Source organism: Atractosteus spatula, chromosome 5 (assembly GCF_055471065.1).
Source record: "Atractosteus spatula isolate fAtrSpa1 chromosome 5, fAtrSpa1.hap1, whole genome shotgun sequence".
Lineage (NCBI taxonomy): Eukaryota > Metazoa > Chordata > Actinopteri > Semionotiformes > Lepisosteidae > Atractosteus > Atractosteus spatula.
This window is the reverse complement of record NC_142710.1, coordinates 8,733,095-8,757,128: the sequence shown is the minus strand read 5'-3', so window position 1 is coordinate 8,757,128 and position 24,034 is coordinate 8,733,095. Positions and strand designations below refer to the sequence as shown.

Sequence of the window (24,034 nt, the reverse complement as noted above, 5' to 3'; positions counted from 1 at the left end):
CTCTGCTTCCAGAGTGTGGAAAAGCCCCTCTCAGTACCAGGATTGTGGGGGGTGTCTCTGCCCCAGAGGGGTACTGGCCCTGGCAGGTCAGCATATATTACTTTGGGTATTACAGATGTGGAGGATCCCTGATCAACCAGCAGTGGGTGCTGACGGCTGCAACCTGTGTCTACTCAGCCTGGTAAGTCCGACTGCGACCCCTAAGGATCTTCATGTGGGTTCATCACACTGTAGTACCGCACTGTAACTGAGGAACACTGCATACAGTGCTGGAGAAACAGAGCAATACTGATTACCTTTTTCTCTTTCCAGGACAAGTGAGCTGAAGGTGTACCTGGGCAGACAGACACAGGTGGGCCCCAACCCCCAGGAATTATCCAAGAAGGTTAAGCAAGTGATTCTGCACCCTGGCTATTCCAGTTCAAACAACGACATCGCCCTGCTTGAACTGCGCAGTCCTGTCACCTTCACCAGCTACATCCAGCCCATCTGTCTGGCAGCCAACAGCAGCTCTTTCTACACTGGGACCAGCTGCTGGGTCGCTGGCTGGGGTTTCACATCTGAATTCAGTGAGTTTATCCCCTCTCATCAGTCACACACACTGCAGAGGCTTGTGCAGGGAGCTGTGACAGCTTGCAAACTGCAAAGGAACAATTAGAATCAACCTGTAATTCCGCAATGAAAGGGTAAAAGAAAAATCAGCACTTTGGTTGAGTAGTCTCATCATGTGTATAGGAGGCAGAGAGTAGGAGTATTGGACAAATAAACATGGGGTGAGGCAGGGAGAAATAAAAGTGAATGTGAGACTGGGGAAGTGAAAAGTGGACAAAAGAGATGTAAGTCAGAAATGGATTCCCAGGGGAACCGTGGAAGGCAGAGATTTTCAGATGATTTGAGAGATTAGTAAGAGATAAATTGATTGTTGGGTACTTGGAGATTGGGAACCAGATTTGAGTCTTCTATGGTATTTTTGAATCCCGTGAAAGGACACGAGAGAAAGTTCAGTGTGATCATAGATGGAAGAGGAAGAATTGGGGTCCGCTAGTGAGGAAAGATCTCCTATCCTCACTACTGCAACACTTTCTCCGAAATATGTCTTTTACATACCCCGCATCATGGTAATATCCCTTTGGTCCAACCTCTTCACGTACGTTTGGGGACACTGACAACAATGTTTTTAGTGGGTGGACAATGATAGGGTGAGTATAGTGGCGATGACTATGAGATCCTGCTATAAAGGGTACCAAACCATCATTCTGGATTTCAGCCACCAACTGGGTACAAAATCTGTCAACCTCTTTTCCAGTTTCTCTCCCAGGGAACCAGACCCTGCAAGAGGTGCAGCTGCCCATCATTGGGAACAGGCAGTGTGGGTGTCTTTATGATTTGAACTACGGACCAGGCTCGGTCAATGACAGCATGATCTGTGCTGGACAGCCGAATGGAGGCAAGGATACCTGCAGGGTACAGACACTTCTTCTTCCGCTTTTATTGTCCTGTTCAATTCAGAACATTGTCAAGAAATGCTTTTTAGATGTTTTTCTCTCTCTCAGTGCAGTGTTAATGTACTGTAGTGTCCAGTCAGTGTGTCTGTATTAACCCCTCTCTCTCAGTGCAGTGTTAATGTACTGGAGTGTCCAGTCAGTGTGTCTGTATTAACCCCACTCTCACAGTGCAGTGTAAATGTGCTGTAGGTCCAGTCAGTCAGTGTGTATTTACCACCTACCTCACTATCCTTGCCTCCAGGGAGATGAAGGGGGACCCCTGATCTGTAAGCAGGGCTCTTCCTGGGTGCAGGCTGGTATTGTGAGGCCAGGAGAGGGCTGTGGCCAGACTGGCCTTCCTGGATTGTATACCAGGGTGTCCCAGTATGAAGACTGGATTTATCAGATGGTTGGGATGGCCACTCCAGGCTTTGTCACCTTCAGTTCCAATGGCTCAGATCCTGAGAGGAACTTCACTTGTAGTCCACCAAGCAGTACCCCAATATCTTCAAGCGGTAAGTGATATTTTATCTAAATCATCAGGAAGCAGAGAAATTTACTATCATACAGCCTTTCAATAGATCATCCTCCCCATCTTCCTCTGTCTCCCTGCTGTCAATCCAGAGTGTGGGCGGGCACCTCTCCGTACCAGAATTGCAGGGGGCCAATCTGCCCAGTTGGGGTACTGGCCCTGGCAGGCCAGTCTGCATTACTCTGGGTACTATATGTGCGGTGGGTCTCTGATCAACCACCAGTGGGTGCTGTCTGCTGCAGGCTGTGTCTACAGGTAACTGGATCCGTTTAACCTTTTTCTTGGTTTTGATTAAATGATGTTTACAAAATGTGATGGATTAATAATCCATTCTATCCAGGACTGTATCTAAGGACCTCTATTCTACAGCTATTTTCTTTTTAGCTACTTTCACTCCAGTCTTCTGAAAGTATATCTGAGTAACAGAGTGTAGTTTAGACATAACAGTGATAATGATCTCTCCCTCTCTTAGGATCAGTGATAACAGACAGTTGACAGTTTATCTGGGCAGGCAGAACCAGATGAATTCTAACCCCAGCGAAGTGTCTAGGAAGGTCACACGGGTCATTCTGCACCCTGACTTCAACTCTACGACCTTCACGAATGACATCGCCCTGCTGAGACTGCAAACCCCTGTCAACTTCACCAACTACATCCAGCCCATCTGTTTGGCTGACAACAGCAGCTCTTTCAGCACTGGTACCAGCTGTTGGGTCACTGGCTGGGGCAACACAGATGACATATATAGTGAGTATCCTTAATATTTAAAGAACAATTCATAGGGACTTTACTGTTCAAAAACTGAAATATTGAAGGTTGTTCAGTGTAAGATGCACATATGAGCCTGCTTCACAGGTCAGACTGTACTGCCCTGATGACCAATAATAATATGGAAACAGCTGTCTATGGCTGCTAACTTATACAAAGCAGATGTTCTTCTTTGTAGAAATGGCAAGTTCATATTAATTCCCAGAACTTACAAATATAATATAAACAACACTTTCATATTAATGTCTTAAGATATTAAACAATACTAGGTCATTTCAAAGAACTGTTCCCTAATGAGTGGGAAGCAGTTCTTACAATAAGAAGCGATCGGAGGCTTGAGGATGGATCCAGATTCAGACAAGGGTAAGCAGTCAGTCAGGCGAGAAGTGCAAAGCAGGTGAAAGTAAAACATGGTCCAGAGTTATAATCAGAAGGAAGGCACCAGGTTGAGACCAGAAGACACAGGCAAAAGAACCGCAGGGAGAATCACAGGCAGAAACCAGAAAGTCCACACAAGGTAAACACCACAGAGCAGGGAGATCCAGAAATCTGTAAGTCAAGCAAACATTGTCAAAGCATAGAGGTGAGTAATGAGAGGATGCCAAGACAAGCAAAGGATAACTATAGCTGCGCCTCAGAGCACAGCAGGAGATTATTTTAACTAGCCCTAAACTGAATGTGAGCAGGTGGGATGGATCTTCTTCCACATCAGGTGGTCAATGGCTGATCAGGGAATCCACCTGTGGGATAAGGGCTCCTGGTGAAACGCAGAGACCTTTAGTGTGAGCAGGTATGACAATGACAGGAAGGTTTTTTAAATAGTTTTATTATGGTCTTTACATTTGTTATTGTTGTAATTATTGTGAAGCTTCAACACACCTTCACTACAATTTACTTCTGTGAACTATACAGACACCCTGCAGTAAATATTCATCATAAACATCCATTTGTCACGGTATTCCCATGGTCCAATGTAGTGAAGCACAGGGAAATAATTTTCAAACCACCCCTCTCTACCCTGCATCATGGGTAATATCTCAACATCCTGTGGTATATTTACAAAGATAAACTTAGGTAATGGTCTCCTGTAAGTAAAGGACAGCTCTGTAACTGCTAGCTTAGTGCTAGCAGTGCTCCCTGTGGTAGGGACCTGTTGGGGTGGGTGTGGCAGAATTACCTGGAGGGGGGTCTACCTTGAACTTGAACTTTATTGCCATATGTAACCGGCACATGTACTGGTACAATGGAATTCTTACAGAAAGTCTCTCGATTGTAAAACAAGTGTAAAAACACAAAGTGCAAAGAATGCATTCCTCTGTGATGGCCAGAATTCTACCACAGCAGCGGTCCTCATAGAGCTGTTTAATCTCGGTGAGGCCACAGCCGATGATCTTCTGGGCCATATTGACCATTCTCTGCAGTGCCTTTCTTTTTCGCGAAAAGGTGCTGCCGTACTACACGGTGATCCCGTTGGTGAGGATGCTCTCGATGGTGCAGCAATAGAAGTTCACCAACACACATCTGTGTAGGTGGACTCATCATCATCGCTGATCAGGCCTACTATAGTGGTGTCATCTGCAAACTTAATGATGCGGTTCTCGCTGTGTCTTGCTGTGCAGTTGTGAGTGAACAGGGAGTACAACCTTGGGCTCAGCAGCCTTGTGGGGTTCCAGTGCTCAGGGTGAGTGGTGTTGATGTTTTATTGCCTATCCGCACCACCTGTGGTCTCTCGATAAGAAAGTCCAGGAGATAGTTGCAGAGTTGCACAGACCTAATCCCCTAAGCTTTGTCACCAGTTGACTGGGTATGATGGAATTGAATGCTGAACTGTAGTCCACAAACAACATTCTCACATACGAGTTCTTAGTGTCCAGGTGTTCCAAGGCTGTATGTAGAGCCAGGGAGACAGCATCATCAACTGATCTGTTGTTCTGGTAGGCGAACTGCAAGGGGTCCAGGGACTCTGTGATGGAGGAGTTGATGTGTGACAACACCAGCTTCTCCAGGCATTTCATCACCACAGATGTTAATGCTACCGGGCGGTAAACGTTCAGGCACGTCACTTTTGCCTTTTTGGGGAGTGGAACAATAGTGTTTTTTTTTAAAACTGGTTGGGACCATGGACTGTGACAGGGAGGAGTTAAAGATGCCCGTAAACACTGTGGTCAGCTGGGCTGCACATGTCCTCAGGACGTGGGTTGGTATTCCATCAGGCCCTGCAGCCTTATGGATTTTCACCCTGCTCAGAGTCTTCTGTACATCCTGCTCTGAGAGTTTGAGAACAAACTGACCCTGCACACTTGGGGTCTTCTCAGCAGTGCCCGTGTTCAGAGCATCAAAGCGGGCATAGAAATGGTTCAGCTCGTCCGGCAGGGATGTGTTGTTTGTGTCAATCTCCTGGTTGCAGCCCTTGTAGCCTGTGATTGACTGCAATCCCTGCCATAGCCTCCGGGTGTCAGCGCACCGCGTTTCAAGCAGCACTCTGTAGCTCCGTTTGGCATGTTTTATGGCTTACTCTAATGCATACTGTGATTTCCTGTACAGCTCATTGTCCCCCGATTTGAATGCACTGGATCTATCTTTTATTTTATTGCGAATGTTGTTGTTGCGAACGGTTTTATTTTATTGCGAACGGTTTCTAATTAGGAAATGACCCAATTTTCTTTTCTGGTACACAAATAACAGTGCAGTATTTAATATAGCTGGTGACCGCATCCGTATACTCATTTAAATCTGTGTTGGGAGCTCTGAATGCGTCCCAGTCTGTACTATCAAAGCAGTCTATTAACCTGCTTTCCGCCTCCTCAGACCAACAACGCACTGACCTCTTCGCAATGCTTCAGCTTCTGTTTGTATCCAGGAAGCAACAGGAGAGCGATGTGATCCGACTTACCGAAACTCGGTTTGGGAAGTGCTTTGTATGCTCCTTTTATTCTTGTGTAGCAGTGGTCCAAAATATTGCCCCCTCTTGTTGGTACAGTGACATGCTGAATGTATTTTTGCACTACTTTCCTCAGATTGCAGTGGTTGAAGTCCCTGAATACAATTGAGACGGCTTCCGGGTGGTAGTTTTCGTGCTTGCTGATTATGTCGTGGAGTTCGCTGTGTGCTGCTTCCTCACAGGCTTGAGGTTGAATATAAACGGCTGTGATAACAGTGGCGGAAAACTCCCTCGGCAAATAAAAGGGTCGACATTTTATGGTCAGGTGCTCTAGATTCGGTGAGCATGATTTAGAGATTACCTTCACGTTGGTACACCATTTGCTGTTGACCAGGAAGCAAACGCCTCCTCCTTTGTGTTTGCCAGTTGCTTGGTGGCTTCTGTCCATCCGATAAATGGTGAACCCCTTTGGCTGAATGGCGGTGTCTGGGACACATGCATTCAGCCAGGTTTCAGTGAAAGCGTAAACACAGCATTCCCTCAGGTCTTATTCCGCGTTGATCCAGCAATGTAGCTCATCTATCTTATTGTCCAGTGACTGAACATTAGCTAACAAAATAGATGGCAGCGGTGGTCTGTGCAGACGCCTTCGTAGTCGCACTAGTACGCTGCCTCGTCTCCCCTTGCGTCTTCCCACCTGTTGTTGTTGTTCGCCGCATCCAGCAGGTTGGGTCCGGTACGTGCAAAAAGTTGTTTGATGACCCTAAGGAGTCTGTCTTCAGGTTTAAAAGCGTTTGTCTGTCATAAGTAATGACAGATATTGAGCGTCCAACACAAAACAAGAGTATTAACGTATAAATAAACATTAAAACAATCACACAACAAGAGAGCTTTCTGTAAACCGTCGCTATCTTGCCAGTGCCGGAGATGTTTGGTTACCTGGGAGGTAAGCAATGACTCAATGACTAATTTGAGCCATAAACTGGGATCACGGCAGAGAGAGAAAGCTGACAACGACTTGACTTGACTTGTCTTTCAGGTTTTTATGCTGAGATTCTACAGGAGACCCAGGTGCCCATCATAGGAAACAGACAGTGTGGGTGTCTGTATGCTGAGGCCTTTGGAGTGAACAGTATCACTGAAAACATGATCTGTGCAGGAGTACCAGATGGGGGGAATGCCACATGTCTGGTACACACATTTCCTCTTCTTCTATTTGTCTCCTCAACTCTCCTTCTCTCCGACCGCTTAGTGCCTCATATCTCATATCGTCAGATCAATTTTGAAATGGTTTACCCTCTATGAAGAGTGTGAATGTTCTCCTTAAGTTCACCTGGGTGCTTGCCAGGTGCTCTGCTTTCCTGACAACTTCCAAAAATATATAAGCTAGGTTAAGGGTTAACTGGTTAAATTGTCTCTCTGAGCATGTCTGGTGCGCACATGGACTGCCTTCTGAAATGTTTCTGGAAAACACATAGGGTTGCAATGACCGTTAATAATGTAATGGATGGCTACATCTCACTCTCACTTGGAATCAGGACAATAAGGTAATAAGGAGATAGATTGAAAATCCTTTAGCATGTTGTCTGTATTAGTGTCTGGACCCCCCCCTCTCAGTGCATTGTTAATGTACTGTAGTGTCCAGTGTCTGTATTAACCACCACACCTCTCCTCTCTCTCCAGGGAGACTCAGGAGGTCCCCTAGTCTGCAAACAGGGCTCTGCCTGGATTCAGGCTGGTGTTGTGAAATACAGAGATGGCTGTACTCCTTCCAGTCTCCCTGGTGTGTATACCAGGGTGTCCCAGTACCAGGACTGGATTAATGAGCTGGTTTGGTCAGCCACTCCAGGACTGCTTACCTTCACTTCAAATGGCACCGACACTGATGGCAATTTTACTTGTAGCTCATTGGGCACAACTCCAATTATGCCAAGTGGTAAGTAAATTAAGGAAAAAGAGAAGTATGATTTTTATTCAGATCTTTCAAAGTTAATTTCTTCCTATATATCTTCTTTGGCCTGTTCCTCCAGAGTGTGGAAAGGCGCCCCTCAGTCCCAGGATTGTGGGGGGTGACTCCGCCCCAGAGGGGTACTGGCCCTGGCAGGCCAGCCTACATCATTATGGGCAACACATATGTGGAGGGTCCCTGATCAACCACCAGTGGGTGCTGACAGCTGCACACTGTGTCAATGGGTAAATAAACCAATTAAACTTTGTTCCAAACTTTGTCTTTTGACGGTTGGAGTTAAAGTGTGATCTGGAGGTGGAAGTATATTGATCTGAAGAGATATAATTGAGGATAAGTGTATTTGAGTTTAGACAGAGTTGTACTAATGACCTCTCGCTCTCTCCAGGATCTCTGACGGACGTCAGTTGACAGTGTATCTGGGCAGGCAATCACAACTTGGATCAAACTCTCATGAAGTGTCCAGAATGGTCACAATGGTCATCCCGCACCCCGGGTATTCCAATTTCGACAAAGACGTTGCCCTACTTAGACTAAACAAGCCTGTTTCCTTTACTGCCTACATCCAGCCCATCTGTCTGGCAAGCAATGTCAGTTCGTTCCAAAACGGCACCCAGTGTTGGGTCACTGGCTGGGGCAACATAGCTGAGGGAGGTGAGCATGCTCTATTGACATAAATCCCTTGTTGAAGAGAAGGCAATGGGTAGGAATGGGGCCTGCTTTATTTGTTAAGCATAGTTGGCAGTTTCCACTGAGGAGACACTGGCGGTGGTGTCTGAGAGAACTTCTGAAAAGGGAAAATAACAGGTCTTAATGATGAACTTCAGCTGCCATGCAGGCCCACTGTCTGAGAGATGACAATCTGTCTTGTTTTTCAGTGTTTCTGACGGGCAACCAAACCCTACAGGAGGTCCAGCTGTCCATCATTGGGAACAGACAGTGTACCTGTCTTTATAACATGATCCCTGTACCAGACCTCATCACTGACAACATGATCTGTGCTGGAGATCTGGAGGGAGGGAAGGGCTCCTGCCAGGTAAAATTTCTTTTTGTTTTCTTGTGCTCTTTCTCACCCTCCATCTGTTCCCGTTTCACACTTGGTGTCTGGAACTTTCATTCAGGGAGTCTTCAGAAATAAATCCATACAGAAACACATTAGGAAACATACTGAATTGAAATACCAGGCAAAACATTACTCAAAGAATTAAATTGTCTAAAAATCACTGGGAATACCACAACAGTTTAAAATGATGAAAAGGGTAGTACTCACAATCGTCTTTTTCTTTTTATTGTAAGTTCAAATGTATTTTGCTGTTCAGCCTTCTTCAGTGTGTAAATATAAGAAAGGTATTCTTCTCTCCACATTATTCTTTGAAATTGTCTGCCTGTTCTGATGAGTTATAATATTTACAATTACAGAATACAAGGCGATGTACACCTAATTAACAAGTCACCACTGAAGTGTCTTCTCTACTGAAGAAAGGAAAGTCATTGTCTCATTAAGAGCAAAATTAATAGATGTGGAAGACTAGGTCAATACAGGCTCCTTGCAGCAAATAAATCTGAGTTTCAATTATAAATCTTAAACACAAACATTACCACACTCATTTGTAGAGCTTTTTATCATCCCAGTGAAAAACAGTTCAAAAGATGTAGTTATTCATAATTTAATAAAAAATTAGCACATTAAAAAGTGAATTAAGTAACACAAAGAAACAAGTCAAAAATGTTTAAAGACAGTCAATGTCCTCTGTCACGATCGCATTCTTTCTTTCATGCCACCTACAGACCTAATATACAGTAAAGGGCTATCAGGTAATGCTTCTGTATTATCTCTCTCTGCAGGGAGACTCAGGGGGACCCCTGGTCTGTAAGCAGGGCTCAAGCTGGGTTCAGGCTGGCATTGTGAATTTTGCAGTGGGCTGTGCCCGTCCCGGTTTCCCTGCGGTGTTCGCCAGGGTGTCCCGGTTTCAGGACTGGATCAATGAACAGGTGGGGTCTGCCACTCCAGGTCTTCTGACCTTCTCCTCCAATAGCACAGACCCTGACAGCAATGTAACCTGCAGTTCATTGAATCCAGATCCCACTCCTGTGCCTTCTCCAATTTCACCTGGTGGTAGGTGCCATTTTATTTCAGTCTGCTACTCAAGTTTGCTTTCGGTCAACAGACCCTTTTTAACATTCTCTCTCTATCCTGTTCATGCAGAGTGTGGGCAAGCACGCCTTAATCCAAGGATCGTAGGGGGTGACTCTGCTCCAGCAGGGTACTGGCCCTGGCAGGCAAGCCTGCAATATTATGGGTTCCATTTCTGTGGAGGGTCCCTGATCAACCAACAGTGGGTGCTGACAGCCGCACACTGCACATACGGGTAATTAAACCCGTTTAAACCTCTTGTATCTTGGTGGTTTAAAAATAGGTCTGTGAAACATGCTGTATGAACTTCTATCAGAGCACAACTGACTAATGACATTTCTCATTCTAGCATTAGCTCCATGATACTGCAGGTGTATCTGGGCAAGGAAAGTCAGGAGGGCTCTAACCCCCACCAAGTGTCCAGAGGGGTTGAAAGGATCATCTTGCATCCCAACTTTGATTATATGACTTTAAACAATGACATTGCCCTACTGAAACTGAGCAGCCCTGTCACATTCACAGACTACATCCAGCCCATCTGTCTGGCAGCTAACAGCAGCTCCTTCCACACTGGGACCAGCTGCTGGGTCACTGGCTGGGGAAACATAGCGGAGGGTGGTGAGTGTATCTCACTTATGTTTACTGCTTTGCTAAACCAGACGCTACTTGAGGGTTTTTAGGTATACAAAACCAGGAAGACTAATGGTGACAGTATATTTGTAAATGAGATTCATTTTCCCTGTGGCAAGCTGACAGGCTGAAACCCAAGTGCAGAACTTTCTAAGTCTCTGAGAGATCTTGAGAGTTGAGAAGGCAGTGGGACTGACTGCCAGAAAGTTGGGTGAGAGCTACCTGGAGAGAGGGCAATGGGTCGAGAAGCAGAAGACTCCCACAGGAACATAAAGTAGTGGTCAAATTGTTGTGATAATACCAGAGAAGCAATTATCATGGCTTACAGTGTTGGTCCCAGTGGTTGTGCGGTGTTGGATTGCTGGAGAGGGAAGTGTTTGTTATGTTATCGGTGTTATGTCATTCCCAGGCTGGAGAGACTGCAACATTACCACAAGCAATCGTATTCCTCCGCAGGAGCTCCTATTCGAACATGCTCATGCGGTCCATTCATGCACCTATCCCCCTGTCAATCAGACACCCAATCACCCCATTAATCTAATCCAGATTCCCTATTTAATCCATGGGATGCCACCGGAAAGGGGGTCTGTCATTGAGCTACCCAGATAGTGCTATACTCAGCTCTGCTCTAAGATATGTAGAAGACTGAAAACCTGAAACCCTAAAACCTGAGACCTGGAACCTAAACCTAAAACCTGCCAATATCCCAGTATAAAGCACAGATCCCGCAATGCCATTCCTGCATCCATCTGCCTGCTTGAAACATTAGTCTTCTATGACCTTTGTCCACCATAACAAAGCACATCTCTGTTCATCCTTTGATCCTCTCCACCAAGCTCCTGCAATTGGACTCCCGGTCCCATCTGTGAGCCATGGCTCTCAGCTACCGCTAGAGACGACGTAACATGTTAATGGTGGATCTTAGCCAGCAATCAGACATATTTAGCTTGGGAACTTATTATCTGTCTTGTCTTCCAGTAAGTCTGCCAAATAACAAAACCCTACAAGAACTTCAACTGCCCATCATTGGAAAGAGTCAGTGTGGTTGTATAAGTAACTTGACCTTTGGTGTGAACTTCATCACTGACAACATGATCTGTGCTGGAGTGCTGGATAACAGGAAGAGCCCCTGCAATGTATGAACACTTTGTCTTTTTCTTATCCTTATCCTCCAATACTCTCTTCTTCTGTTAAGAAACTGTTGAGAATGTTTTCTATAATTATATATATAACAAGTTTCCCTTATCTCTCTGTTTCCAGGGAGACTCAGGGGGGCCCCTGGTCTGTAAGCAGGGCTCTGCCTGGGTCCAGGCCGGTATTGTGAGTTTTGGTTATGGCTGTGCCCGGCCCAATATCCCAGGAGTGTACACCAGGGTGTCCCAGTACCAGGACTGGATCAACAGGCAGGTCGAGATGGCCACTCCAGGATTTGTCAGTTTTGATTCTAATGGCATGGATCCTGACAGCAGTTTTACTTGCCCTTCAACAGCTGGTGCACTTGCAAGTGAGTAAAAGCCAGGATATGTCTCAGAAGAACATGACAGAGACCAGAATGAAAGTTATCCATCAACACTGATGGCCTCTAAAAATAATCACTAGGAAGTCAAAGCGAGGTATTCTGGAATATTAAGTATTATTAGTGTTATACCCATTCACAGCAACATTTACTTTCTTCTCAAAAGTGCCTTGGTCTCGACAGCACATTTATTGTGAAAGCCCTCCATTCCCCTGTGAAATTCCTCAGGCCAATGAAAAATAATTAAGAGCTCAGGACTGACTATATTAAGGGCAATTAAAAATGCTTTGAAATGTTTTGCAACTACAACCAGTTCCTGATGAACATCAGTGGCTTATTCAATAATCCTGCTGGCAACTGTATTTGCAGACAAACTTATGCCTTCAAACACTTTCTTTTTATCGGGGAAACAAATCTTGCTTGCCTTTATAAAGCAATCTTTTATGAACTGGCCTTCTGTGTACGGTTGCTGTCATTTCACTGATGATGAGGCTTGCTCTTATGGAATCTTCACTTGATTTGTTAATATTTGTGAAAAAGTTACGTTTTGCAAGAGCTGCTTTGCGTTGCTGAACTTTTTCATCTTGCATGTTGCCAGTTATCTCTTTATACTGTTCTCGATGCATCCTGTTGTAATGTAATACATACATACGTAATGCATACATTATACTCCTTTAGCACCGAAATAGACTGCAGACAAACGAGACACTGGATTTTATCCTTCATCTCTGTGACAAAATATAAATTTTTCCCCACTTGGAAAATTCATTTCTCTTCTGCAATCGTTCTCAACGATGATGATATTATTGACGGTTAATAAAAGCATAAATATACTACCTATTGTTAGACAGTAAAATATTTTAGTAGCCCTAACTACTGTCAGTAGCTAGCATGTACGAATTAGAATTTTAATTACATACTAACTAGAACTGTTGCTTAGGTAACAAATGGTAACTTCACTGGAAATAAAAATAATAGCGGCATAAAAAATAAGAAAAATAATATTTCTATGGCGATTATTGAAAATGAATCCATAGAACACAAAATGTATTGTAAGATCACCCGTGGGAGGATCATCAACGAGAGGCATTTCCGTAATGATAGTCTTAAAATACTCTGAATGGACCTGAGCAAGATGGCCATGGGAAAAAGTCAGCTGATCTATCAAAGGAAGGGCCCTCACCAACAATATAGAAAACAGTAGAAGTTTATGAGGAAGCAAAATATATAAATGACCCAGAAGAGCTCAGCGGTGCAGAAGCTAGTAAGTGGATGCGAGAAGGCGGAAGGCATGGAATGGATAGCAAAATTTGCACCGAGTTGGGATTTAAGGAATAACGGAACTGGAACGAAAATGGATATCGGTTTACGGAGTGTGATTCAGGACAGGTGGTGGAACTTTATTAGTCACTTTTTGTTAGTCCAAGTGAGTCATTGCTGGCCGCAGATAATTACTTCCGAGTGTCTGTGTGTTTGAGACCCCTGTACTAGACGGTGTAACATCTGATGAAATGCAGCGGACTGGAGATGGGAGGCTGAATCCAACTGAGAACACTGAGGGTGATGTGTGAGAGATTCCAAAGCTGAAGCTAAGGTCTAAACCCGGTGGTTTCACTGGGTGAAATTGTGAAGTGTGATCCATGGGAGAAATCCAAGAGACAGGCCAGGCAGAAACATTAAGGGCAGTCCAAAAGCAAGGTTAGAACAGTCAGGGTTGAAGCACGTGAGAAACCAGCAACAGAGCAAGGGAAGTCCTGAAACAAGGTCCAAATCAAGAGAGCGGCAAGCCGGAGAAAGACAACAAGAGAGCATAAAGTTAGACAACATCGAGACTAGTGAACCCCCTATGACTAAGCGAGTAAGACTGTCATCACAGGTCTTAAATATCCGCAGTGATCAAGGTAGTTAATGTTTAATTGTGCACCAGTGATGTGCAATGTTTTTCTTATTTTTTTGTAATAGAATAATGCAAAATGTTTTTCTTTTCTTCTTTTTTGGTTTGCATTCTATTTAAATATACAGGAGTGCTGGGTGTCCATAAAAACTTTCCCTCAGGGGACAATAAAATCTTATCTTATCAGTGGAACTCGCCTCTGTCCCAATCACATTGTTATGGCAACCGATGAGTTAAGAGGCAGTGCAGGCTTGTTTGGTGACAGAGGCTCTTTGGGCGTACAAACTGGCATTTCAGTGATAGATGATTCTATGTTCTTACTGGGCAACATGACAAGTTCAACCAAGTTAAACCAGTTCAAACAGAATGTCAGTCACTCATGCTATAGATACCTGGCTATTGTAGAGCACTAGTCCGATAGAGGAACCTTAGGTTGATGTAGTTGTAAGTTTGCCAAGAGCAATTTCTTTATGTAGGATGTGATGAAATGAGTTCACCCAAACCTATGAATGAGTCTTGTCTTGGGCCTACATTTACCTTCAGTAAACAGAATGAATTGTCAAAAGCAATACTCAGGGTGGTCTCTACAACCTGTATTAAGGTAACCTACACTAAGAAAAGTACAGAAAAATAAGTAGAAACACTTGCAGTATAAACACCCACTAAATGCTGAGGGTGATATGTAAAAATCACACAGAATCACACAACCAGGGAGATTGCACAAGCTGGAAACTTGAGCCTGCTCCACCTGTAGTTGACTCTTCTCTCTCAATACATCTTTAAGCTCAAGTCTGCGGGAGACCCAGACTCAACCCACTACTCACTGGGGGTCAGTATGCCCAGGAGGAGTACTGGCCCTGGATGGTCAGCCTGCATCAGAATGGGAATTATGTGTGTGGAGGAACCCTCATTGCCAGCAACTGGGTGATGACAGCTGCACAGTGCTTACCCAGGTAGAACCAGATCCTTTTCAAATTACTTGTTAATTGTATTTGCTTTCACATTTTACTAGGGTCTATTTTCATTTCATCATTCCACAATCCCACTGCCCATTGTGAACATATGAGTCTCTTATCCTGATTGTGACAAAGCTGTGTCTAAAATGTGATATTCACATGGCTGGATAGCTTATTTCAAACTCTCAAAACCTTTTCGGTAAAGAAGTGTCTCCTGTTCTCAGTGCGCTTTCCCCAGTAGTTTTGAACTTGTGTCCTCTGGTTAAAGTGTCACTGCTGAATAGCATATTGCCTTAAAAATTATGTTAGACTAATGATTGGTTATGGTTTTAGACACTCTCCCTGCGGTATTTGAATTGATGTCAATCATGTGTATATAACCTGTCTCTCTTATTCTCCATCTGTCTCCTGTCCCTCCAGCCCAGTCAATGTCAGTGAATGGAGTGTGGGTCTGGGATTGACGATCCGCAACATCTCTTATGCCTTCAAAAGATCGGTGGGGGTTCTGGATGTTACCACCAGCAGCCTCAGTGGCTCCAACATCGCCCTCCTGAGATTGGACACGAACGTCTCCTACACTGGCTTCGTCCTGCCCATTTGCTTGGCAGGGGAAAGTGTCTCCTTCCCCACTGGCACCGAATGCTGGGTTACCAGCTGGGACAAAGTGTGGGGTATGTAAATGAATGAAATTTAACCTTGAGGGTTAAGAAGAAGGTTGCAAGTTGCCCTGTGCTGACTGTTGTATCCCAGACAAAGGTGTCTCACATTGACTGATCACGGCCAGTGGTGCAACCAGTAGGAATGGTCATGGGGGGAACTAGCAGTATTTTATGCTACAAAGGATCAGTGTCCCATTTTGAGATAAGAAAAGTCCCAGTAGCCACTAAAATCCTATCTCTATATTGTTTTTTCCAGAAAATCTGGTTCTGAAAGAAGTGAAAATGAAAATCACCCCTTGTGAGAATGTGTCCTCCACTGACAGCATCTGCACAGAGCCACTGAACCTGGAGCAGGTAAGAAATCAATGAATCATAATCTATCCATATGCTCAACCTGTATCTGTCTCTTTCTCACATTCTGTTTTGCTCTTCCTGCAGAGAGACTCAGGCAGTCCTTTGGTCTGTAAGCAGGGTTCTGTCTGGATTCAGGCCAGTGTTGTTGATGTTAACCAGACAGCCATCACTGGCAACCGCAGTAGCACCGCTGTACGTGCCCTCAGCCCAGGAGTGTTCACCAGGGTATCTCGGTATGAAAGCTTCCTGAGGAGCATTGTGGGCTCCAGCCTGCCACTCGTAGACAACACCACTGTAACTCCAACCACAACAGCACCAGTATCCACTGCTCCCTCTACTGCTACAGCACCAGTGTCCACTGCTCCCTCTACTGCTACAGCACCAGTGTCCACTGCTCCCTCTACTACAACAACATCAATGACTACAACAACTACTGCAGCACCCCGTGAGTACAATACCAGATATTTCTGACAAGAATGTAATAAGACCCAAATTAGCCCTTTGGCTCACCTGGGCTTCTTTCATTTCTCCTAGTTTTCCTTTCTGTCATCGCTATAGATCGAACATCAAATTCCAAAAGTTTGAGGAGCCAAATCTATAGCTAAGGCAGATCTCAAGTCCCCATGGTTTTCTAGCCATGGGTCTCACAGGGGTCACCAACAGGGTTGAACTGTAACACTAATGGCAGCACCTAATGTCTAGCCAATTTTGCTTCAAAGATTGAAAAGATGCCAAAGGGTCATCACTCGCAGAATATTCAGTCCCCCTTCCTCAGTCTGATGACTTTCTAAAATCAGTGAAAGTTAATGATTAAAGAACTCATTATTTTCTATTTTTGATAGTGAAGGACGAGTAGAAATTGAAAACCGCATCGAATGAAACCCTACTTTCAACCAACCACCAACCTCTCACATAACTCCAATCCCCTGTTGTTCTGGCTTGCCAAATGCTTCTTTCTACCACTACGTGATGATCAGGAAATGGATTTGCAAATATCCGATTTGCAGATTTTATCCAGGCCCAGGCACCACAAGATGTGCGGTCTCAAAAGATACCATCCACTACCATCACTACTGATGTAGTTGTAGTGCTACAGAGGATATCCTGCATATTCTGTTGTAAAGAGGCTTGTGCGATTAAACTCAATGAAATGGCTGACACGTCACAGAATAAACAAAAGATAACAGAGGAAATGTGCTGAAACAACTGTAAATTTGGTTCAACATGCTATGCAAGAGACAAGATGTCAGAAATATGTGCCTAGTCTAGAGGAACCCAAATCCAGTCCTCAAGAAAAGCTGTTCAGCAGGTTTTATAGTTTTCTTTTATTTATTATACTTTTATTTATTTATACTTTTTATTATTTCCATCTTATACAGAACATGAAAAGACTTCAGCACGTCAAACTAAGAAAATAATTTTAATTCAGTTCAATTAGGTAATTAGAGGTGGAAGGAAAACCAGAGACTGGAGTTGTGCCCCCTGGTCTGGTCCCTCTAGAGTTGACTGCTGTGTCTTCGTGTCTTGCAGTAAATATCTGTGGGAGACCCAAAATAAACACGCCTCTCCTTGGGGGTCAGCCAGCTTCAGAGGGGTCCTGGCCCTGGATGGTCAGCCTGCACCAGAATGGCAGACATGCGTGTGGAGGAACCATCATCGCCAGCAACTGGGTCTTGACAGCTGCACAGTGCTTACCCAGGTAAAGACAACAAGAATCTAACCAGCCCCTGCTGTTGAAACAGTGCTTTTTCACGAACTGCTGAGGAAACCACAGTATGAATTAGTCATTAGTCACAATAACATGGATGTCCTTCCCCAACCAGAACCTGGTGCTGATCTAGAAGTGACCACAGATATTAGCACTCGAGTCAATGCAGGAATGGCACTGGGAAAAGGTGACACAGAGCCAGATGTACAATGCAGAAGTCTGTATCCGATGGAGGGCTCTCTTTAACAAAAGCCTTTCTGACTGAGGTCAGCTCATCTGGTTGTACAAGTCTCCAGACAGTATGGCGGCATCTTAGCCAAATGGGGATCACCGCTTTGTCTTTTCTCAATGTAAAAACAATGGTGCTCTGAAATGAACCCTTTTTAAAAAAAAGTATGCATCATTTCAAGCAGGAGAACTTATTGCAGGAATATCTGCAAAGGGCTGGAAGAGCTTCTTAGTTACAGTGATTTGTGGCTGGGCGGTGGGCATTAATGTAACTACACAGAGAGAAATGGAACAAACTCAGCACTGTATCTAAGACAGAGGCGTGTTACAAAGGAATAGGAAGTCTGACATGAAACAAAAAGATGTTAGTTGATTTGTTGATAATATTACTATTTGGTAGCCTTCACGAACAAATCAGCCAGAATAGCTGGCTCTTAGAAACATCATTCAGATTCTTTTTCACTGGGAGAGAAGCAAAATGATAATTTTGTCTTAGAATTCTTGGACAGCATATTTACAACAAAATCAGATATTTCAACTATGAATTAACATCTCCTCAGTATACAAGACACATAATCTTTTATTGACTAGGTAAACTTGATTCTACACAGAGTAACACTGATTTCAAGTACAGAAAATGCAGAAAGGAAGTAATATTTTAGCTTCTTTAGCTTACTACTTAAAACAATCTGTCTATGAAAGAGACATTTTTGACTTTGAACTGAGTTGCGTGTTAAGTGCAGCTGATTCACTTTACTGATGGCCATGATAGTGGAAGTCTAGCATTAAACTCTACATACAAAGACATGTAAATATAGCTTGTACAACTTTCTCTCTACCATTCCAGCTCTGTAAATCTCAGCGAATGGAGGGTCTATGTAGGAAGACTGAAGCAAAATGGTTCGAACCCATTTGAGAGATCCCTGAGGGTCCTGGATGTTAAATCCAGCCAGCAAGGTGGCACCAACATTGCCCTCCTGAAACTGGATGCCAATATCTCCTTCACTGACTACACCCTACCAGCCTGTCTGGCAGGGGAGGGAATCTCATTTGCTCCTGGCACTAAGTGTTGGGTCACCGGTTGGGGCAATGCACCTGGGACAGGTGAGTCTGGGATATAAGGTCAAAGTTCAGGGTTAGAAATTGGGATAGAACTTTCACAGCGTGGGGAGTGCTGTTTTATCATTGATCAAGGTATTTCTTTTAAACTGGTCCATCCTGCACAGCTGTGTACAGGCGTACCAGAATTCCTTGCGGTGGGGTTCCCCAGTTCCCCACTGTGGGCAGTGCTGTTGTGTCCATGATTAAGGTGGATCACACAGACTGCTCCATCCTGCACAGCTGTATGCAGGGGTATCAGTATTCTTTAGGACAGGTTTGGTAGCAAAAGACCAGTGTCCTATTTATCTGAAAGAAATCGTGAAGGGTGAAATGTCTTCTTGTTGTTGTAATAAATTAAATTCTACATGTGTCTCTGTGACCGCAGGAGAACAAGCCCTACAGCAATTAAACACAACGATTGTTCCGTGTGCGACTGCGTCCTCAGACAGCAGCATCTGTATTGATGCCTTGTTCCTCGAGCAGGTAACCCTACCTATATTCCTTCTTCTATTGCTCTTCTGACTATTTTTTGGAGTACTGCTGGCACAATGCTTGATTGGGGATGTTTTATACTGTAATAATAATAATAGAGGTGGTCAGTTGTTCTGTCTGTCTCTGTGCTGACCCCCACCATTTTTCTCTCTCTGTGTAGGGAGACTCTGGGGGTCCCTTGGTCTGTAAGCAGGATGCCTGGGTTCAGGCCAGTGTCATTGCCGTTAACGAAACAGCTTCCTCTGTCAAGCTCAGCGGTGCTCAGGTCCGCGCAGTAAAAGTCGGATCTTTCGTCAAGGTGTCACAGTTTGTGACCTTCCTACGGGCAAATGTACCCAACTTGCCTGTGGTAACTCCCAAGACAGACACCACTGCCAAGCCCAGCTCATATGCTGCTCCCCAAAAGTCCCATTCTGCTTTCTTCCTGGTATCCCTGCCCTTACTGCTGGTCACCTTGATGTCCACACAGTGACCACGCCCTCTTTCAACTGATACCCTCGGCCAAACACAGCAGCTGCATCTGGTTGAATTCCATAGATCTGAAAGAGCAGAGGATCCTGTTGTACCCCTAAGTACTTCAGCCTAACTGCAGAATTGAATTCTGGAATTTCTTATCTACTGTACGTCTGGGATGAAGGAGTGTTTGTTGCACTAAGAAAGAGATTTTGCTGACAAAGCACTTGACAAAGATTATTTATGTACTTAAACTGGTGAATAACCCAGTGTAAAATACTGCCAATACTGATATCAACAGAGTTCTACACATGAACATACAATTAAGCACTTTTTAATTCCATAAAGCATATTTAACCAAAACAATATATGTGAATATTCTGAAGATTTAACAAAACAAAAGTCAGCACTTACCTATGACTGCACACACTGTTTGACAGACCACATTATGAACACAACTGCACAATTTAAGTTGCAACATTGCAACCAGTAGCTTTCTCAACCACTACCTGAATCAGTATCTGAGCCATGAAGAGGGCTTGTACTGTTGTCTTTCCTGGCTGTCTTTTAACACACTAGTGTTTTAATTATCACTTCATGCTGGGAGCTTATGATATTTGATGATACATGATAGCTAAATAAGATTTTTGTTTCTGATTTTGCCTGCTTTGAAATATACAAAAAGAAACAGTATGCTAATTAATGTATCCAAAACGTTTTACAATCCAAATATCTTCTGTATTGTGTAAATCTATGTTCTTATAATGTATGCTGCAATTAAAAAAAAAGAAAAAAAGAAAAGATGAAGGAGTATCTGTTTATCACCACAGGAATTCTGCAGTCACAGGTATTTGCCATACATCAACCCCCACTGGGCCCAAATATATGAATAGGTTCTGTCCTGCAGAAGATCCAGTTAGGAGACAAATGAAGGGAGATAATAAGGGAGAGTAATGATAGAAGTCCAATAGGTAGGTATACAGTATACATCAATGAATGAATCAATCAGTATTTCATCTGCTTCAGCCGCCTTCAAAACAGACTGCTACAGAACACTTCACAGTCTTGTATTGCAGTGAACCATAAAGTTACATTTCACCATGTGGACACAGAGGAGAGGAAACTAAAAACACTCCAGGGGGAGAAAAGAAACCTGAGGGTCCCAAACCTGATGGTTGATTTCCTTCCAGGCAATGGGTTTGTGGTGCTTTAATTATAATAAAACCATGGACACACCCAGCCAGATCCATGACTTTCCAGCTCTCCTGGGTGTTTCTCCACCCCTTACAGTGATATGTGGACATTCACTCTAGGTCAGGAGCAATTGCTCCCAAACTTGTAGACAAGCCTCCAAGAACAGCAGACACCTGTCACCAGTGGTGTGTCAGAGTAATGTGAAAGGAGGAGTCTCTGCAGAAGATGGCCACTAGGGGGCATTCGCCTCTGAAATTACTCTGACACAGATTCAGAAATCAGGAGAGGATGCTGGCTTTGTTTCAGCATTTGTGCAAAATAACAAAGAAATGCATTTAAATTATGTCTGCAGCAAGACTACAGCCTTGTGCACAATCACTTAATTACATCAGTTTGCAGTACTGGCCCTGGAGGAATATGACTGGGTTTTGTTTCACACGAGCTCTCAGTGATTTTAATGATTTTAACAGTGTGACTGTTTTTAGCTTTTAAACAGACAGGAAAATGCCATTTTAACTGTTGTTATTTCAATTAAGACTTTTATGGAGTAATTAAGCTGGGCTGTAACAAAAATCAGCGTGTATGTAGGTCTTCTTTAATGGCCATGGCTTGAAATTCATTTTTGAGAATGAGGGGGGATTCCGTCTTTAAATAAAACTCATGGGGTGGGGTGAGGGTACTATCATTGTAAATGCAGTCCTACCCTGTTGCCGATCTGTCTTTCATTGTCAACCTCCTCTCCATTAAAGGAACAAGAAACTGTTGTCTTCTCAGTATTTCCTCTTCCTCCTTCTTGCTCTCTCCTCTCCATATGGCTCAGGTGTTCTCTCTCTAAACTATATACATTGTTCTTCTCCTCAGTCTCTGTGCTGTCTCCCTCAGTTTAGCCCTATTCTCTCTCTAGTCCTCTTCATTTATTTCCACTTCATACATGTAACTGCCCTGTTGAAATTAAATTGTCCTCAAGGAGGCCCAATCTATGAAATAAGCAACAAATTGTGATGTCTGTATTATTCAGTGGACTTCTGAATTTTGCTTTAATCCTGTTTTGTGCCATGAATCCAATTCGACACTGCATTTCGAATGGACAACGACCTCACTGTATGTGGCAGAGTAAACGTCAGTGTCAGCTCCTCCAGTTGTTTCTGCCACTCATGGAGCTTCTTGGTTCTTATAGCAGAGTTGCTGAAAATAAATGCCCTCAAGTTTTGCAGGAACTTTTATACTTATTCCACAGATCTGGCTGCATCACTATCAGCAATCCGGTTAATTCTGAATTGAATTATTCGCTGAGTGTTTGAACAACTCCTTGGCTGCTTTCTGACATTACAGTAACTCCATACTGCAACAAGTTTGCTTCCATTTAATTTTTTTTCACTCATTAGCTTTACATCTTGAAAAATGGTTTCTGCCCTTCCATCTGCAATTTCAGAGTTTCTCAAAAACTGTTTTCACCTTGTTTTCTGTGTATGTACAGTACCTTACATAGGTACACAAGCTGCTTACTGTTACTTTTATCAGTGGACTCATCCAATACTAAGAAAAACACAGGCCTTGTCCCTACAGAGGCATCTACCACTTCTAAGAGTGTGCTCTCGATAGCTTGATGCATTTTTGAAAAACCTTTGACCTTCAGAGAGATTCCATAGTTTGATCCATCAATCTTAAGATGCTTCAAGAGGGGCATTCCACTTCTTTCATGAATCTCACAGGTTCAACGAAATTTGAATTGGCTAATTCATTTTCTGCAACAAAGTACGCTGGTTTAAGTAACCTGTTCCTCACACTCCATTGGTACGGCTTACAGATGCAGCCATTCAAAGTGCGCGTTACAGACACGTACCGCAGGTGACATCGCTCAGTATGACGCAAGATAACGCACGGCACCGCAGTACGTGATTGGTTGACCGACAGGGGCACTCGTGGTCCGTTGGTCTGTCGTAGAAAGACTTACAGTAAACGTCTTTACTGTGCCCGTTGTAGATATTGAATTTTACCACTGAAGGGAAATCTTAGTAGCTGAGCATAAAAAGAATAGGAGCATACTGTAACGCGTGTGAAAGCCATAAACGATATTAATTTTGGAACATAAACATACAGTATATAGCTGGTCTTGGTACTTTAAAGAAAAAAATACACACCAGTATTCCATTTCTCCCTAAACATTGTAAGCTTCGAAGTCTTTAACGTGATACCGGAGTCAACAAGCATACTTTTAGAATTTGATTAAAAGGGAATATAATATGGAATCGCGTATCTCAAGAATTTAATAACGGTATGATTATATCCGTGTACTGCGGCAGGGCTGTGTAGGGCTTTTTCGCCTGCTTGTTCATGTGAGCTGTCTTGTAGCCTACTGGTCTAGGTGCGTGACTACCAACTGGCAGGTTGTGTGTTCGAATCCAGTTGGTGCTGGACCTCAGTTTTATTTATTTATTTTTTAATCGCGTAACATAAACATATTACCGTATGCAAACTGTACTGTATACAGTATGTATATGTATATTTAATGTCTTAACTGTGCCCGTTTAATTGAATTTAAAAAAATTATTTAACACGAACATTAAGCTGTTTACATCTTCCGCCTGAGAACAGTCACCCGTTGCTACCCAACGCAGAATGGTGATTGGCTGACACCATCTGACACCCCTCTGATTGGAGAAAAAAGACGTGCTGGTTTGCTATACATACTGTACCAGGAAGAGGATTTCTTTCTATTCAAAACGTGTATTTTAAAAGTTTAAGAAGTAAAAACCTTACAGCGTACACAGATTTCTAAACTGATCAGGATCGTTATCTTTGTCTTATGCATAATAATGTTCACCGCTCTGTCCAGCAAATTAATAATAAACTTTATTTTATATAGCGTTTTAAACGAATAAGTAATTAGATTGCTCATAAACCTAATCACTTGCTTTTTCTTTTTATTTAGGCTCAGATTTCAACTATAGATCGTATTATTAATAACCATAATAACAACCAACCAACAAAAACAACCATATAAACATAATACCAACCAAAAACATAGATAACAACCACAATACAAAATCAAATATATCAAACCATTTTACTCTCGCAAAGTCC

General features: G+C 43.4%; 1 protein-coding gene across 1 annotated transcript in view; it reads left to right on the top strand.

The window, feature by feature from the left end:
* LOC148833984 (uncharacterized) overlaps positions 1-20,557 on the top strand; it is a 33,610-nt gene extending 13,053 nt beyond the window's left edge. The window contains exons 11-34 of the mRNA XM_088915384.1: positions 13-181; positions 313-569; positions 1,307-1,464; positions 1,747-1,999; positions 2,109-2,271; positions 2,489-2,763; positions 6,705-6,856; positions 7,349-7,601; positions 7,696-7,858; positions 8,020-8,285; positions 8,510-8,667; positions 9,477-9,747; positions 9,838-10,000; positions 10,115-10,383; positions 11,374-11,531; positions 11,656-11,899; positions 14,590-14,758; positions 15,182-15,432; positions 15,677-15,774; positions 15,859-16,219; positions 17,305-17,473; positions 18,558-18,814; positions 19,197-19,294; positions 19,464-20,557. Coding sequence (XP_088771510.1) covers positions 13-181; positions 313-569; positions 1,307-1,464; positions 1,747-1,999; positions 2,109-2,271; positions 2,489-2,763; positions 6,705-6,856; positions 7,349-7,601; positions 7,696-7,858; positions 8,020-8,285; positions 8,510-8,667; positions 9,477-9,747; positions 9,838-10,000; positions 10,115-10,383; positions 11,374-11,531; positions 11,656-11,899; positions 14,590-14,758; positions 15,182-15,432; positions 15,677-15,774; positions 15,859-16,219; positions 17,305-17,473; positions 18,558-18,814; positions 19,197-19,294; positions 19,464-19,775 — 5,087 coding nt within the window. The 3' untranslated portion in view covers positions 19,776-20,557. The remainder of the gene's footprint in view (positions 1-12; positions 182-312; positions 570-1,306; positions 1,465-1,746; positions 2,000-2,108; positions 2,272-2,488; positions 2,764-6,704; positions 6,857-7,348; positions 7,602-7,695; positions 7,859-8,019; positions 8,286-8,509; positions 8,668-9,476; positions 9,748-9,837; positions 10,001-10,114; positions 10,384-11,373; positions 11,532-11,655; positions 11,900-14,589; positions 14,759-15,181; positions 15,433-15,676; positions 15,775-15,858; positions 16,220-17,304; positions 17,474-18,557; positions 18,815-19,196; positions 19,295-19,463) is intronic.
* The last annotated feature ends 3,477 nt before the right edge of the window (positions 20,558-24,034 follow it).